Source organism: Taudactylus pleione, unplaced genomic scaffold (genome assembly GCF_031769625.1).
Source record: "Taudactylus pleione unplaced genomic scaffold, aTauple2 ptg000407l, whole genome shotgun sequence".
In the NCBI taxonomy this organism is placed as follows: Eukaryota; Metazoa; Chordata; class Amphibia; order Anura; family Myobatrachidae; genus Taudactylus; species Taudactylus pleione.
The window spans coordinates 4,415,448-4,431,500 of NW_028284809.1; the positions used below are offsets into that span (position 1 = coordinate 4,415,448).

The 16,053-nt window shown below is 44.9% G+C and overlaps 1 protein-coding gene across 4 annotated transcripts; it reads right to left on the reverse strand.

Moving 5' to 3' along the window:
• Window positions 1–1,024: 1,024 nt before the first annotated feature.
• Window positions 1,025–15,906, reverse strand: CDIP1 (cell death inducing p53 target 1). Of its 4 annotated transcripts, none has more exons than XM_088446937.1 (5): window positions 15,772–15,906; window positions 8,871–8,971; window positions 7,867–7,974; window positions 5,250–5,541; window positions 1,025–4,490 (listed from the first exon to the last, which is right to left on the reverse strand). In XM_088446937.1, the coding sequence occupies exons 2-5, from the start codon at window positions 8,953–8,955 to the stop codon at window positions 4,379–4,381; spliced, it is 597 nt and encodes a 198-aa protein (XP_088303063.1). In that variant the 5' UTR covers window positions 8,956–8,971; window positions 15,772–15,906; the 3' UTR covers window positions 1,025–4,378. The 4 variants fall into 4 exon arrangements, with proteins under 4 accessions (XP_088303063.1, XP_088303062.1, XP_088303064.1 ...); XM_088446936.1 differs by having other exon boundaries at window positions 8,871–8,974; window positions 15,772–15,905; XM_088446938.1 differs by lacking the exon at window positions 15,772–15,906 and adding an exon at window positions 15,731–15,770 and having other exon boundaries at window positions 8,871–8,974.
• Between the last annotated feature and the right edge of the window lie 147 nt (window positions 15,907–16,053).

Genomic DNA, 16,053 nt, shown 5'->3' on the forward strand with positions numbered 1-16,053 from the left:
GCTATTATCTTCTAGAAGGTGCTAGTTAAATGTTAAGTAGAAACTGATTGGTTGCTATGGGCTACATCTCTTCTAAAACTTACTTCTAAAAACTCTCACTTTAGTAAATTTAGCCCCTGGAGTTGAAAGACCCTGCATTAGTCCATCCATTAGGTCAGAGGTTCCCAAACGCAGTTCTCAAGACACCCCAACTGTTCAAATTTTAGAGATATCCATAGTTGAGCATAGGTGGTTAAATCAAATTGACTGAGGTCACCTGTGGTCAAGCATGAATATCCTGAAAACCTGGACTGTCAAAGCAGGTACACACTAGACGACCCAGTTAGCGATGTGTCCTGGCGGGGTCCCTGCATCGGCAAGTGAATACACACATTTGGCAGCATGGCCCCCGAAGACTGCGTCACCCGACAGACCTGCATGGAGCAGTGCGCATAGTCAGCGACATTGAGGGTAAACACTAGGCAACATAAGTCCGATATGAAGTCCGATCCGGCCGGACGACGTGTCATCTATTGTGTATAGGAACCTCTGCATTTAGGTTGCAGGAAACATCATCGTGGTATTTGGGCTGGAGATGCTGAAGTATCGTCTTTGTGGACGGAAATTATAGGGACTGCACCTGGATTTTTTTTTGTCCCATTAAATGTGCTATTGTTTTCAAACAGGATGGGGGACTGTTCGTATCTGTCCACTTTCTCTCTCTAGAATTTTTGAGCTATCTGCTGGCTTCAGCCGCAGATCATCTCACCCTTGCAGGCCCTCATCTGGGAAACATTACGTGGGTCCTCCCTCTGTTTAGTGCTAGTAAAGTGCACATCCCAAGCTCCGTAACGTCTATATCTCAGCTGAGAACTTTGGACTCTTCTTTATTCATGACGCCAAACTCACAGACATCACTCGCAGCGTTTGTGAACCTGATGTACAGTACGCCGGGCCGTCTCTACAGTAACTCAGCCGAGCGCGGTGTCAGGCCGTGATATCCCGTTTACCTGCACGTCTCAAAGCACAACACAAGTCAAGTCAGTTAAGGTCAGTAGTGTTTTAATGCAACTTACTATTAAATAAAACATTTTCACAGTCAGAGACATCCGCCGCCATGAGAATCTTGTGGCAATGGATAAAGTCACATGGGTTTAAATTGGCAAAAATTTAAAACGAAAAAAAAAAAAAGAAAATCCACTTGACAGCTGTGCGTGCTGGTGACTGAATTACCTTGTTTGCGCAGTTGGAAGATACGGCGTGCTGACGGCGAGGAGATAAAATGTGCCGGTCACTTGTACACAGTACATGCAGCTACCCCGTGAGTCAGTAAGAAAACTCAATCAATTTACTTTGGGAGCATTTAAAGCCTCGTGCCTCAGTGAGGTCGCTAGTTCTCCGCGATTGGTTAGACTGAATGTGAACAAGATGGCTGTCTGTACTGTACGGCAAGTGTGTACACAGTAACATCAGCAAGGACAGCATGCGGCTGTAGTTAGTAAAAGCAATTCTTCACCTGGATATTTGAAAATACCTATTGTTAGTTTATGCCTGGGCCGGGAATCGTAAAGAACAGCTAAAAGCAAACAGCAAAGTCATAAAAGTTTACATCAAAGTGTCTAAATACATCCAACGTTCAGCACACCTAGTCCAGTGAAATGATGAAACCATAGGTCATAACGGGAAACACAAAGCAACAAAATTATATATTTTCATATTTAAACTTTCTATAACTTATCCCCCCTTCCCCGCTCCCCATACCGTGTAGGCCTGCAAGAGAAGAGTCTTGTTGCGCTACCCATTTAAGTCTCCAGAAAGGGGCTGGGCACCGAGACTGGGAGAGAAGGACAACGACACAGCTAAAAGGTGGACTAAACATCCGCGTGGGGGAACCCAAATGGAACAGAGACAAAAGACAGTGTAAATAAAAAACCTATCATTGTCATGTTCACCAATCTGGGGCTTCCCAACATTAGACCACTAATGTGCCGCTTTGTACATACGGTCCTGCAACCCTTACTTTATCTTCTGTGCTTTTCAGTAATGTCTAAAGGTTATCAGGCAGATTTTTTTGTTTTCCGTCGTCTCTAGATAAGTTGTATATCGCGTAACACAACGCAGGGTAAGGTGAACAAACAATTTGCCTGAACTGTGTTAGCACACGGATGAAAAGCGCGGAATACATTAAGGCTGAAGGATGATGAGCAGAATTAAGGATTTCCGAATCACGCGAAGTTTGGAAATTCCCCTTTGAAACGTGTCCTGTGCCGACAGACCAGAGTTGAAATTGGTAAGGACGGGATTAATCCAGTTATTAAAAGAAACACAACTCGCATAGTTATCTTTGAGCATATAATGGTCAGTAGCAACTTTACATCTATTTAAGGACCACAAAGAGCAACAAACGGGTGCGTTAGCAATGTCTCTGTAAGAATAAACAGTTAACAAGCAATTTACAACGCTGCTCAGTGTCGAGCGCAAAAATGACCAGAATTTTAAAAGTTAGAGAAGTTTTATGCAAGTTCAGGTAAAACCCCATAATGCCCGGCCACTCATACAATTATAAATCCGCAAACCTGAGATAATGAGAATCCATTGATCTGAGTGCACCACGGCCTTACGGGTAAATCCAAAATACAGAATTTAAGCAATTCCAGATATATATTTTGTTCTATATACAAATTGTCAGAACTACACTAATGAGACGCAGTATGAGATGCAGAACACATTTCCAGATATAGCGTAGAACCAGCGGCTGTATGCGGCCTAAAAGTGCAATGCGGGAACAGGTGGACGGGATTTCCATGCGCTGCAGGGGCGGAGTGTTCATTCTAGCACCGTACACCCCGTGCAGTACCTCTTTTCTGCCTGGGGTGTCGCTCTCTGCTCTAGCACACTCAGCTGATGAATCAAACTGCTGAGATACAGACCAGAGAGTGTGCAGAGAGTGACACCCTAGGCTGGAAAGAGGAACTGCACGGGTTGTGACATGTGCATGGTGCTAGAATGAACACTAGGGACATGGTGTCACGGTTACATTCACTCTACTCCCACCATTGGGATCCTTCACATGGGAACGGACTTGGCACGATCAGCTGAGCACAAGCAGGAACATCACTCGGATGACAATTACTGGAATCTAGCTTTTATATACACAGTTAATGCTAGGCTTCCCATAACAGGACAACTATAGCCATGGATCACATCTGTCCCTCGGATTGACAGTCCAGACAGCCAGTGACAATATCTGCCACTCCCATCGCTGTGTAGACAGCCGTGCTCGCCATTCACCATTCCCATTAATAATTAGATATAAAACAAAACAGTATGGAATCTACTGTTCCCACTCACAAGCAATCAAGAGATTTGTTTAAAGCAGCAATTCCGCAAAAACAATCACTGTGGCTGGCAATAAGAATATTAGTATTTATCCTTTTTTTTTTATTTTAATGTGACTACCATGGAAGCCACAGTCACATGACACATGGTGTAGAGAGCGAAGGGGCTGTTGAACAAGTCTGTGAACCTGGTCTATACTGTGTCATCCTCTCCCTACTCCTATAATATGCAGAGAGACAGTGTCTGTGTGGCAGACTTGCTGTGTCTGGCAGCCATACCTGTCTGCCATCCAGAGAGACTTCAGATAGAAGAAAAATGATTTGTGGAAGGACCGCAAGGAAAAATGACTCAGATTCATGATTAAAAAGAAAAAAAGTACTTAACTTTAAGAATAAGAAAATAAAAACCTTCATTATGGGATCGCTGCTTTAAACAAAGTGCACATTAGCAGTACATTGCATTCTAACATAATTAAAAAGTAATTAAAAAGATAAAGAATTTTGTTTTGAAGTGGTACCGACGCATTTCACCTTACAATAGTGTCGGACTTCACAAAAACCCCAAATACCATAAACATTTGAGGTAGCCAGAATGGGCCTGAAGAATGAATAAAACGCACAAGGTAAAATAAATAACATGAGAATGCCCCGCAAGCCTTCCGAATTTCCTTCTCTGGGGGCTATCCGTGACAGTGTCGGGGTTGAGAGGTGCGAGGGCAGCTTCCGTCACATTTCAGTGGCTTCCCCGCGAATCTGGTTAGATTAGCCAGCAAAGGCTTTGACACACTGACCGCCTAGACCTAAAGAATCATAAAAGCATCGCGTATGTCTTATTTAATAATAGCCTCCTAGTCACCAGGAGAAGACACCCTATGGACGTCGGCCTGGCGTGATTTCTGTCTTCACATTAAAAGGAGACGGCCGAGTGAGTGACCCAGCCGTATTCAGTCTCCAGAACAAGATAATTCACAGCGTCATAATTGCGATGGGTGGACGGAGGAGGAGATGAGATTGTAGCTCCGAGATGCATCGGGCAAAAGAGAGACCCCTGTGAGATGCTTCTAGCCCATTCTTCTGTAAGTGTAGATGTAAGCCCTGCAGTTGGGACAGGTGTGGGTGACATCTTTCAGGTCATTGATCATGCAGGGGATGAGACAGCAGCCCAGGTCGCATCTGAGAGGAGAAAACAGGGACGTAAAAATGTAACCACAGGTTGCTGACAAGAAAACGCACATTAGCACCTTCATGTAGACGACTGCAAGTTATTGATGTAAATTATCTGCTATTTCAGACTGCGAGGGGTTCAACGCAATCATCCGTCACATGGGTCTAGAGCAGTTGGGGGACACACGGCACAGTTCTGGATTAATAATGTATTTCATTAAAACTTACTTAACTATGGGTTATAATTCCTACATTACACTATGGTTTATTCACCTACAACATTTAGGAGGATGAGAGCGAAAATGTGCGATAAGTCCTAGTTGTGGGGGCCCGAACGGTAGTTTGGGCGCCTAAACCAGGACTTTTTAGCCATTTTACGCAGTGATACAGTCTCATTGGCCTTGAAGAGAGCAATAATTAATGGGCACCCAAAACAATTCAAATGCAACATTGGGCTCCTATTAATTAATTAATTAATGCGATGTAAAAAAAAAACCAATTGAATCACTTCCTTTAGGAAGGTAGGTGCACTGCAAGTTCCCAATAATATTAACTTATAATCAATAAAGTTTGTTAAAGTCCACATAGAGGAGGCAACCACTCTGTAGCTTCCACCAATGCCATGGCATCGCTTAGACACTATTTCCTAGTGAACTAAGGCTGAACTATACTACAAAGTTACGGCGCCATCTTGTGTTAGGTTACGGTTGCTGCAGGCTTATGCATAGATATGTAGATATGAAGATACCACCTAGCCAGCCCACTTACCCCACAAAGCAACAGAAGCAGCACAGCAGGAAGTTCATAAGTCCGATCTCATGGGTGATTTTAGTGATAATGGGCTGCTGGCAGTGAGGGCACACCGTCTGTACCGGGGACCCCTGGAATATTTCCCCCTGCAGAACCGTCACCGTAGTGGTAGCAGAGGCAGCGCCGGCTCCAGGTGGCACAATGACGGTGGTGGCATGTGCCCCGGGCGACGGAAATGGCGCTGGATATTGTCCAGTGGTGGGTGGGTAGTAGCCCATAGGTGCATACGGCCCAGGAGGAGGGTAATAACCTGCCAGAGAAAAAAAACGAGTTATATCCAATATTATAAATATTACTTATAAACCTCTGCTCACAATATATTATTAGATTTAATCAGTATAGGGGCTTATGGCCAGATGAGTTACCCCCCCATAGCCTGCCATCCCAGCTGGCATGAAAACGGCAGACCTGCATCACTCCACATCTCCCATACACAATGCAATGTGCTACAGATGATAGTGCTAGGATTATGTCTTTCTGACCAGTACTAATGTAGCAGACCTTGTGCAGTGCCACCATGTTTTTTACTGCTGAGAGCAAGCTACACAGTACCCAGCGATATTCACTGTGTAACCAATAAAAAGGAATAGAACAGCAGAACGTACAGACAGAACAGTGTGGCCGGTGTCTACAAACACACTACATGGGCAAAAGTATGTGAACGCCCTTTCAGCTAAACCCAGTGTTAACACGTATAAAGCATACAGCCACAATCTCCATAGTCAATGTTACCAATAGGATGGGTAGTATGGAAGGAGCTTGGTGACATGTAATGTGGCTCTGTCTTAGGACGTCACATGTCCAAAGAGTCAGTTTGTCAAATTCCTGTCCTATTAAAGATGCCCCCGATCACCTATAAGTGCTGTCAGTGTCAGAGGTGAAAGAGCCAAGAAATAACAGCCATGAAGTTGCACACGAGCCTCAGATCCCCACGTGCAAGGACCACGACCGAGCAGCTGCACACAAGCCTCGGATCCCCACGTGCAAGGACCATGGCCGAGCAGCTGCACACAAGCCTCAGATCCCCATGTGCAAGGACCATGGCCGAGCAGCTGCACACAAGACTCAGATCCCCACGTGCAAGGACCATGGCCGAGCAGCTGCACACAAGCCTCAGATCCCCACGTGCAAGGACCAAGCAGTTGCATACGTGCCTCAGATCCCCACGTGCAAGGACCAAGCAGTTGCACACGAGCCTCAGATCCCCACGTGCAATGACCAAGCAGTTGCATACGTGCCTCAGATCCCCACGTGCAAGGACCATGGCCGAGCAGCTGCACACAAGCCTCAGATCCCCACGTGCAAGGACCACGGCCGAGCAGCTGCACACAAGCCTCAGATCCCCACGTGCAATGACCATGGCCAAGCAGTTGCACACAAGCCACAGATCCCCACGGGCAATGACTATGGCCAAGCAGCTGCACACAAGCCTCAGATCCCCACAGGCAGTGACCACGGCCGAGCAGCTGCACACAAGCCTCAGATCCCCACGTGCAATGACTATGGCCAAGCAGCTGCACACAAGCCTCAGATCCCCACGGGCAATGACTATGGCCAAGCAGTTGCACACAAGCCTCAGATCCCCACGTGCAATGACCATGGCCAAGCAGTTGCACACAAGCCTCAGATCCCCACAGGCAGTGACCACGGCCGAGCAGCTGCACACAAGCCTCAGATCCCCACGTGCAATGACTATGGCCAAGCAGCTGCACACAAGCCTCAGATCCCCACGGGCAATGACTATGGCCAAGCAGCTGCACACAAGCCTCAGATCCCCACGTGATATGACCATGGCCGAGCAGCTGCACACAAGCCTCAGATCCCCACAGGCAGTGACCACGGCCATGCTGCTGCACACAAGCCTCAGATCCCCATGTGATATCACCACGGCCATGCAGCTGCACACAAGCCTCAGATCCCCACGTGATATGACCATGGCCGAGCAGCTGCACACAAGCCTCAGATCCCCACGGGCAATGCCAAATGTTGAACTAGAGCCGTGTACAGCAGCCCACCATTGGACTCTGGAGCAGTACCGACGTCTTCGCTATAGCGACAAATCGCCATCTAACTAATGAATCTAGGTGTGGCGGATGCCAGAGGAACGTATCCTGCCCAAATGATCACTGCCAAAGATGGGTGGAGGCAGAATAGTATAGTGGCTGTATAGTGGATGGTTCAGCCTGGGCCTGTAAGTTCCACCAAAGGGAATGCATAATGCTACAGAATACGTGTGGAAGAACTGGAATGGCTGCACAGAGACCTGACCTCGACACCTATGGGTTGTATTGGAACACTGACTGCGATCCAGGCCCTACTGGCTAACATTAATACTCTCATGGCTGAACGGATGCGAATCCCTACAGCCATGTCCCAAAATTCAGTGAAGACCCTCCTTAGAAGAAAGAAGACATATCTCAGCAAGGGGGGGGACCAAGACCTTTTTAGTGCTAATGGTTTTGGAATTTGATGAAAAACAAGCTGAGGGTGTCATGTTCGGTTGTCTACATACTTTTGGCCATTTTGTACAACAATTTAACTGAATCTTTTTTTATGATAACTTCAAACACCTTACCTTGGTTTGGCGCAATATAGCCAGGTGTCGCCTCGTACGGAGGGGGTCCGGATTCTGAAGGTCCAAAAGGCATGCTGGGAGGGAAGGCCCCAAGTGGTTGTGTGTTCTCTAAGAACAAAATATAGTGTACAGCATACAATAAGTTGTGTACCTACACAGAATGGTGAATATCACACACACACTACATGGGATATGCTGCAGACGTGCACAGACTACACTGTAACGTTACAGAACACAATTTGCTCAGTACAAACACAAAGTGGCTGTGTACATACTAACGAGCATGAGTATGGCCATAATCCCAGATGAAAAACACTTATACGGTGACAAGATGCCACAGAGGACATTTCTGAAAACAGCAGAAAGGATGAAAAGAAGAAAAAAATAATAATAATTTGCTGAAACACTCTGCGCACATGATGCACATATGTTGCAAATAGCTAATATGATTACAGATGCCTGGTGCAAACATGAAAGAGGACCCATCACCTACACATAGCGGATGCAGCGGTTTCGCAGGCTGAACCAATATGGATGTTCAAATACCCAAGAAATACATTAGGACCCAAACATCCATGAGGCATAAAGTCACCACATGGACTGGCTCTAATATAATAAACATATGCCTGGCGCACAATATCGCTGCCTCCCCTAGGTGCCAGCGACGGGTACACTACTGTACCAGGAGACATACCTGGACCTAAGGGTGGTCACATCTGGTGCAGGGAACTAGATTCTCCTCTACCAGGCAATATGGAGTCTTAGGGGTAAATTTACTAAGATGGGAGTTCTATTAAGAAGTGATGTTGCCCATAGTAACCAATCAGATTCCAGGTATTATCTTCTAGAAGGTGCTAGATAAATGAGAAGTAGAATCTGATTGGTTGCTATGGGCAACATCACTTCTTAAATAGAACTCCCAACTTAGTAAATTTACCCCTTAGAGCCAGTAAGGTACGGGTAGTAAGACTAATACTATGGCAGGATGATTACTACAAGGTTACCTTCCATGCTGGGGGAGCCATGCTTTTCCTCTAGTAATGGGGCCGTCGGACCCCCAGGATAAGGAGGGGGAGGGTCGCTCGCCATTGCTCCAATGATGTACCTGCTAATAGAGACAATGAATGAATATTTATCTCCTTACACAAAAGGTCACTACACACAGTGGGTGGTACCAGTCTGTGGGTGTGTACAGAATACACCATTGTGTTCTTGTTACACTAAGGCTTAGAAGGTGCAGCTCCCGGGCACATCAGCGAGTCCTTATATACCAGGACTGGGCTGCAGGTAACATCTAGTATTAGTGCTAAGTATATGGGAAGTGATGCATCTAGTTATTTTCTACATGTGCCGGTTACAGGAACATGCCTTCATAAGACTTCAATGTAAGTTTAGATACTGCAATGGTCTATGTGACTATAGGACGGTTATGGAGCCAGGTTATTATATAAGGGGGTGTGTGGGGCTTCGAAATCTTTCCAGTGGACTTTCAAGAAAGACGGACCCCGGTGTTATAGATGTGTAATGTGTCTTGGACAGATTATCTTCAACATTGGCTATAACTGAACGCCAACCTCATTGACAGAAGCTTAGTAAGCTCATCTCATCTTCAGTATAACCTGTCTGTCAGCCGCCATTCCCTTTATGTCGCAATACATCACGATTCTAAAACTAAATGACAGCCTAACACTTCGTACACCAGACGAGCCCTATGCACATCTGGCTGCAGATCGTCATTACCATGCAGAGCTCGGCCTCCCTGAGACCCTGCAATGTGCTGTATGGAATCACACATCTTAGTGTAACCTGGCACCATCACCTATAGCACAACGCAGCGTACAGGAGAGCTGTATGGAGGAGCAGCCTCCATGGGAGCCGTTAGCCGAGCATGGCACAATGTCTGTACGCTGTCTGATCAGTGCCAGAACTGCTGGCCGGGTAATTAAGCTTCCATTAAACAAAAAATACTGTTATGGCTGTTCATTGGGCTGCAGGAGCCCATTAGCGATGACTGAGGGAAAGGTACATTTATATTGTGAGCTATGTGGGATAAACTGCTAATTTCTAAATGTAATGGACTAGACTGTGAGCCCATACGCTTTGTACCCGCAGACAGAAAAAAGTATTTTATATACTTAGCGCTAGTGGAAGCGATGCAAGAGGCGCCAACTATGGTCACAGGATACAAGATAGAACGGCTTTTACTAAATGCAAGGGAAAAGGGACCAGATAATAAGTTACAGAAAAATTATATATATGGGATAATGTACCCCCTACTGTTAATTATAAGGATGTAATAAGTCATTGTGCTCCATGGCCACATAAAGGTGTCTTATAATGCTTTTGTGTCACATGTAATAGCCACAACAGGTTACTGTAAGGGTGTATTATTCCTTATATTACACAATCTTACTGAACAATGAATTGATGACTTCAGAACGTGACAACTGCACTAACATCATTTACAGGAGTTCATGCATATAACAGCGCCTTTGTAACACATGACACTATGTATATGTGAATGAGTGCTGATGTACTATTGACCCTCTGTTAAGAAAGCAACAACATATTACACAATCAGTGACTCAGATGCCACAGACATACAGAGCTTCATTTACTAAGACTGCACTAAACCATAGCAACCAATCAGCCACAAGCTTTCATCTTCCTAGAGACAGCGGGGCAATGAAAGCACAAGTCTAATTGGCGGCTACGGCACGCTGTAAATAATCCCTAGACACTATCACTTCACCTACGGAGAATCCAATTAGGACAGGCAGGTAGATAAATACAGGGAAAGTGCAGGTGCTGTGGCCGCACCTGAGACAGGTATATTACAGGTGTGGAAATAGGCTGTCAGAGCCAGACCGTCATCGTTTATAGGGGGTTTTGCTGCATGAGTTCCTGTTTCTGCAATAAATTAATACTGATGACGGGTTACGTTTCATCTCCTCATATACCAGACGTGTGTAATCACCCAGGTGCATGGAACCTGTGCTGATAGGAGAACAGTGTTTACTGACAAATATTGCTCTATACGTAGCACAGACCAGATGTTACAGTTTTGTTTTATTCTTTTTATTGTTTCAAGTTATACAGTACATACCAGTGTAACTCCCCAGAAGGGGTACTAACTATTTTTTACAAAATATTTATATTTTTTTATACGGAAGCAAAACAATAAACATTAAGTCACATGGTCAGAAATGTTATTAAGTGACAGGAAGAACACGGATACACAACGCAATAACTAAACTAAATACAAATGAGAAACAAGGGGGTAGATGTATTATAGCGGCACTTACCGTGCCGCTATAATGCTTCCCGCTTCGCCTCTTTACCGAGGCGAAGCAGGAAGCACTACCGATGAGATGTATAAACATCTCATCGGCCGGAAAGGGGGAGCGTTAACTCCCACCTCCGGCGCTACCCGCTAGAGACAGCAGCGCATCAGCCTAGTGCTGATGCGCTGTGTCTCTGTCCCGGCCGGCCCCACTGAGCATGCGCGGGATCTCGCAAGTATCGCGAGATCCCCGCGTGGAGCCCTGGAGCCGGCATCCGCCGCAGCAGGGACAGCGCTGTCCCTGCTGTGGGGATAGGCTAGCGCCAGGCTGTAGCTGTCGATAACGACAGCTACAGCCGGACGAACGGTCATGCGGTATGACCGTTCGTACATGGCACTGACGCTCGGCGCTGCTATCTTGTAGATAGCAGCGCCGATAATGACAGGGGCGCATAGCACCTGTCATTTATCGCCCACACCCCCGATCATACATCGGGGAGAAGCGGTATCAGCGCACATTACGTTCCCTGATACCGTTTCTGGGCTTCGTACATCTACCCCAAGGTGAGGTACAACTGTAAAGATACAATAAAGTGCAAGGAGATTAAAAAAACAAAACAAAACAAAAAAACATTCGCGGACTAAATAGGGGTTCATAACAATATCGGAAGCAAAATGGCAACAGCGCTGTCATTGTGCTTCCAATACGGTTATGAACCCCTATTTAGTCAGCAAATGGTTTTTTGTTTTTTTTTATCTCCTTGCAATTTATTATTGTGTATTGGTTGTTATGGTGATGGGTTACTAAGAGGTAACGCGTGCAGTGCGATGACATCATAGGCCTAGGACGCCGGGCGGGTGTGTCGTCCCGTCTCTGGTGCGGCCACACGGAGGTGAAGGGTTTATACGGTAAGATTTGTGCTATTGTTCTTTTACATCCTGAAGATAGTCCATTAAAGCACTGAAACGTTGATGTATAAATTGTGAGTGGAGTTGTTTATTGATGAGCGAGTGCCGCACCCCTGGTATGTCTTATGATTAATGTGAAGGCACCTCTTGGAGCTATATATTAAGTAGTTTGGAGTGCGGACCTTTTGATGAGAGAGATAGATATCTATCTATGTGAAAATCAATTTTTCAGGGTTATAAAACGGTTACAACACTACATCATAGTGGCATGAGGACATAATATATAGAGTAAAAAAGGACTCTATTACAACGTGCACCGACCCAGCCAACCCCCACTCTTTAAAGCGCGTGGGGATAAGTAGAAATCTTAGCCCAAGCCAGGCATAAACTGTCAGGACTTGCAGACATACATGGGCCTCGTACCACAGGGGCATCATCCTACCAGCTCCTTAGGAGAGCGCGGGAAAAGTGTCTGTGAAACTTTTCTATATGTTGAAAGATGTATTTACAATAGCGCTGGGAAGGAGTTCCTGGTACTATTCAATTGTCCCTATAACACCCTGCAGTAAAGTCGGGAGATGCAGGTTACAGCGCCTAACGCTGGGTGTTTAGTCGCGGTAACCTGCATTCTCCATCTTAAGTGCCGGCCACGATGCTGTTAGCGCACATATATTGGACCGAAATGCTGAATATTGAGGCTATTAAAGCGATCTTGTTTTATCTGCAAGTCTGGTGAGTGCCTTCTAACCTGAACTACATGGAGTAGTCCGAAGGTGTGGAAGCTTGGACCCCCAACGTCAGGTTTGCACCCCAGCACTACTACAGAATGCGGGTGCCCTATACATATATGGATTTGGGTGTACTCAGCCTTCCCCTAACACGTGACCCACGTGAGATACCTGCACTGGAGGAATGACGTCAGTATGGAGTCCTGAGGGACTGTTTGTGTAATAACACACTTGGAAATAACATTTTTATCTCACTGTTTCACTCTTGTCCAAACTCTTCAGTGTTGAATAAACATAAATCAGGCTGGGACCAGCTCCACAGACAATGCACAACGGTGCCCGGGCTGCAAATCACTGATGGTGGTTACAGATAACATAGGGGGTCTTTGTCTGAGAGTGTACCAGGGACCAGCCAAGCCGCTGCATCCTGATCACACTAACTGCATCATTATATGGAAGGCGATGTGACCGCACTACAGGATATGCTGAGACCACAGATAGTGCCACTGATTATCACCTATTGCTGCAATAGGAGGACACGGGTTTAGGGGTACAAGCTTCATACAGACATCTCTATAATGTGAGGGAGAGCAGGTATGTCAGGGGAATACGCTGTATATTACAGTAGAACTGTGTATTTATGGAGGGTCAGGTCTAGACAAGAGAGCTCTAATGGACCTGTGATGTCACACCCACGTGACCAGGCATCAAAGGGGGAGGGGTGGAAATGCTAACATGGGACCAAAATGCTACGCTCGCCACAAATATTATTCCCCCGCTATACCCACATGGATGGTAACACAGGAGCGGTCCAGCCCTCCTGCAGCGGTCACGTGGTTGATACGTCACAGAGGTCCTTTCTCCACATAGGATCTAGCAGCAACCATTTATGGAGGTCTATAACAGGAGGGGACATTATACCACCTAGAGCCACACACCCGTGTTATTAGAGATTTACACCCACAGAGGCCTATCGGATGTATGGGACAATGCACTCCCTACTGTAATTTATACTGATATTATGTCATTAAGGAGATCTCTGACCATATACAAGCACAAGGCTGAAGGTTGGCTGCATGTATACAGGTCACAGAAATCTGAGGCCACTGCTCATACCTGTGTAATAATAGAGAATGGCATGTCCTGAGATGGACATGCGTATTCTGAGCAGGGATGAACCTCTCTCACGTCTCTCATCGCCACGACGGAGAGGAGACAGAACAGCAGAGGAGAGCCCTGCGCTGGTACAGGTCAGTAGTCCAGTGGGAGCGGAGCAGGGATGGGCTGAGGGGACCCAGCATACGCTCAAATCAATTCTACTACATAATTTATAGCAGAGGGTGAAATATTCCTCATAATACACTAGTAGTTATACTAATGATAATTGAAAAGATGACATCAGAACTCATCAGTTATACAGATATTATTCACAGGAGGAGTTTATACAAACAGTAGATCCAAATCTGTTCTGTACTATAGGATTATAAACCTATTACAGGATATAATAGATGTAATGACACACAGATATAATACACAATACAATATAATACTAATGGATGGAATGACACACAGAGGTGTAACACATGATATAATAACAAATCTAATGAGACACAGAGGGGGCAATTCAATTGTTTTGTGGGTGCCCAAACGTAAATGGGAGCCCATCGGAGCAATTCAATTATATCTCCCATAGGGTGTGTGAGATTCAGCTAAACCCATCTAAAATACTTGTTTGGGCGCCCAAAGTCCCGACTTATCGCAAATTTCTGCTCACCATCTTAGGAGGGTACGAGCAGAAATTAGGAGGGGACGAGCAGAATGCAGGCGGCTATCTGCCCTAACAGAGAAACAACTGAATTGTTCCGTTGGGCACCCATCAGTCAGAGCCATCGGCGAAAATAATTGAATCGCACCCACTGATGTGTAATAGATGATATAATATAGTAATTATAGATGCAATGAGACACAGAGGTGTAATACATTATATAATTATAGATGTACTGAGACACAGGTGTAATACATTATATAATATAGTAATAGATGTAATAACACAGGTGTAACATGATATTGCATAATAACAGATGTAATGACACAGATGTAATACATGAAATAATAGATGTAATGATACAGAGGTGTAATGCATGATATAATAACAACAACAACTGTAATGACAGGTGTAATACATTAAATAATAATAATGACACAGGTGTAATACATGAAATAATAATAGATGTAATGATACAGAGGTGTAATGCATGATATAATGACAGGTGTAATACATTATATAGTAATAGAAGTAATAACAGGTGTAATACATTAAATAATAATAATGACACAGGTGTATTACATTATATAATAGTAATAGAGCTAATAACAGGGGTAATACATGATATAATAACAGAAGTAATGAGACAGAGGTGTAATACATTATAGAATAAGATGTAATGACACAGAGGTGTAACATATGATATAATATAACAATAGATGTAATGAGACAGAGGTGCAATGTATGATATAATAATAGATGTAATAACACACAAAGGTGTAACATGAGATACTAATAGATGTAGATACTCTCAGAGGTGTAATACATGATATGATATAATAATAATAATAATAATAGATGTAATAACACACAGAGGTGTAATACATGATATGATATAATAATAATAATAATAATAATAATAGATGTAATAACACACAGAGGTGTAATACATGATATGATATAATAATAACAGATGTAATAAGACAGAGGTGTAATCTAGGATATAATAACAGATGTAATAAGAGAGGTGTAATGCAGGATATAATAATAGATGTAATAAAACACATAGGTGTAACATGAGATAGTAATATAGATGTAATGAGACACAGAGATGATATAATAATATGTATATAGACGATAGATACGCCCCATCCCCGCGCCCTTGTAGCTAGGACACACCAGGCAGGTCTGATGCTGCTGCGTACGGAGCCCGCACTCACCTCACCCCGCACCGCTCCGGCCGCTGCTCCTGTTTACTCCCCGCCCGCACTGCACTCCGGGAACTGTGGCCCCGCCCCTGTCTCCCGCACTACAGTTCCCAGCTGGCATTGCGCGCCCCGGGTACGCTCTCCGCACGTCCGTCAACGGCGCTACAGCCGCAACTTTCAATAACTTTATTGAGCGAAGACAAACTGGGCAGGTCACAGAGGCGGTGACGTTACTTGTAGTCAGTGTAATAGTAGTGTAGTGTGTATGCTACAGTGTCATTATAATGCATTGTA

Coding starts and splice junctions, on each gene's coding strand:
- CDIP1 (XM_088446937.1), bottom strand. CDS start 8,955: ATGGCGAGCGACCCTCCCCCTCCTTATCCTGGGGGTCCGACGGCCCCA. Junction 7,975..8,870: donor TGGCTCCCCCAGCATGGAAG/GTAACCTTGTAG, acceptor TTTTGTTCTTAG/AGAACACACAACCACTTGGG. Junction 5,542..7,866: donor CTATATTGCGCCAAACCAAG/GTAAGGTGTTTG, acceptor TTTCTCTGGCAG/GTTATTACCCTCCTCCTGGG.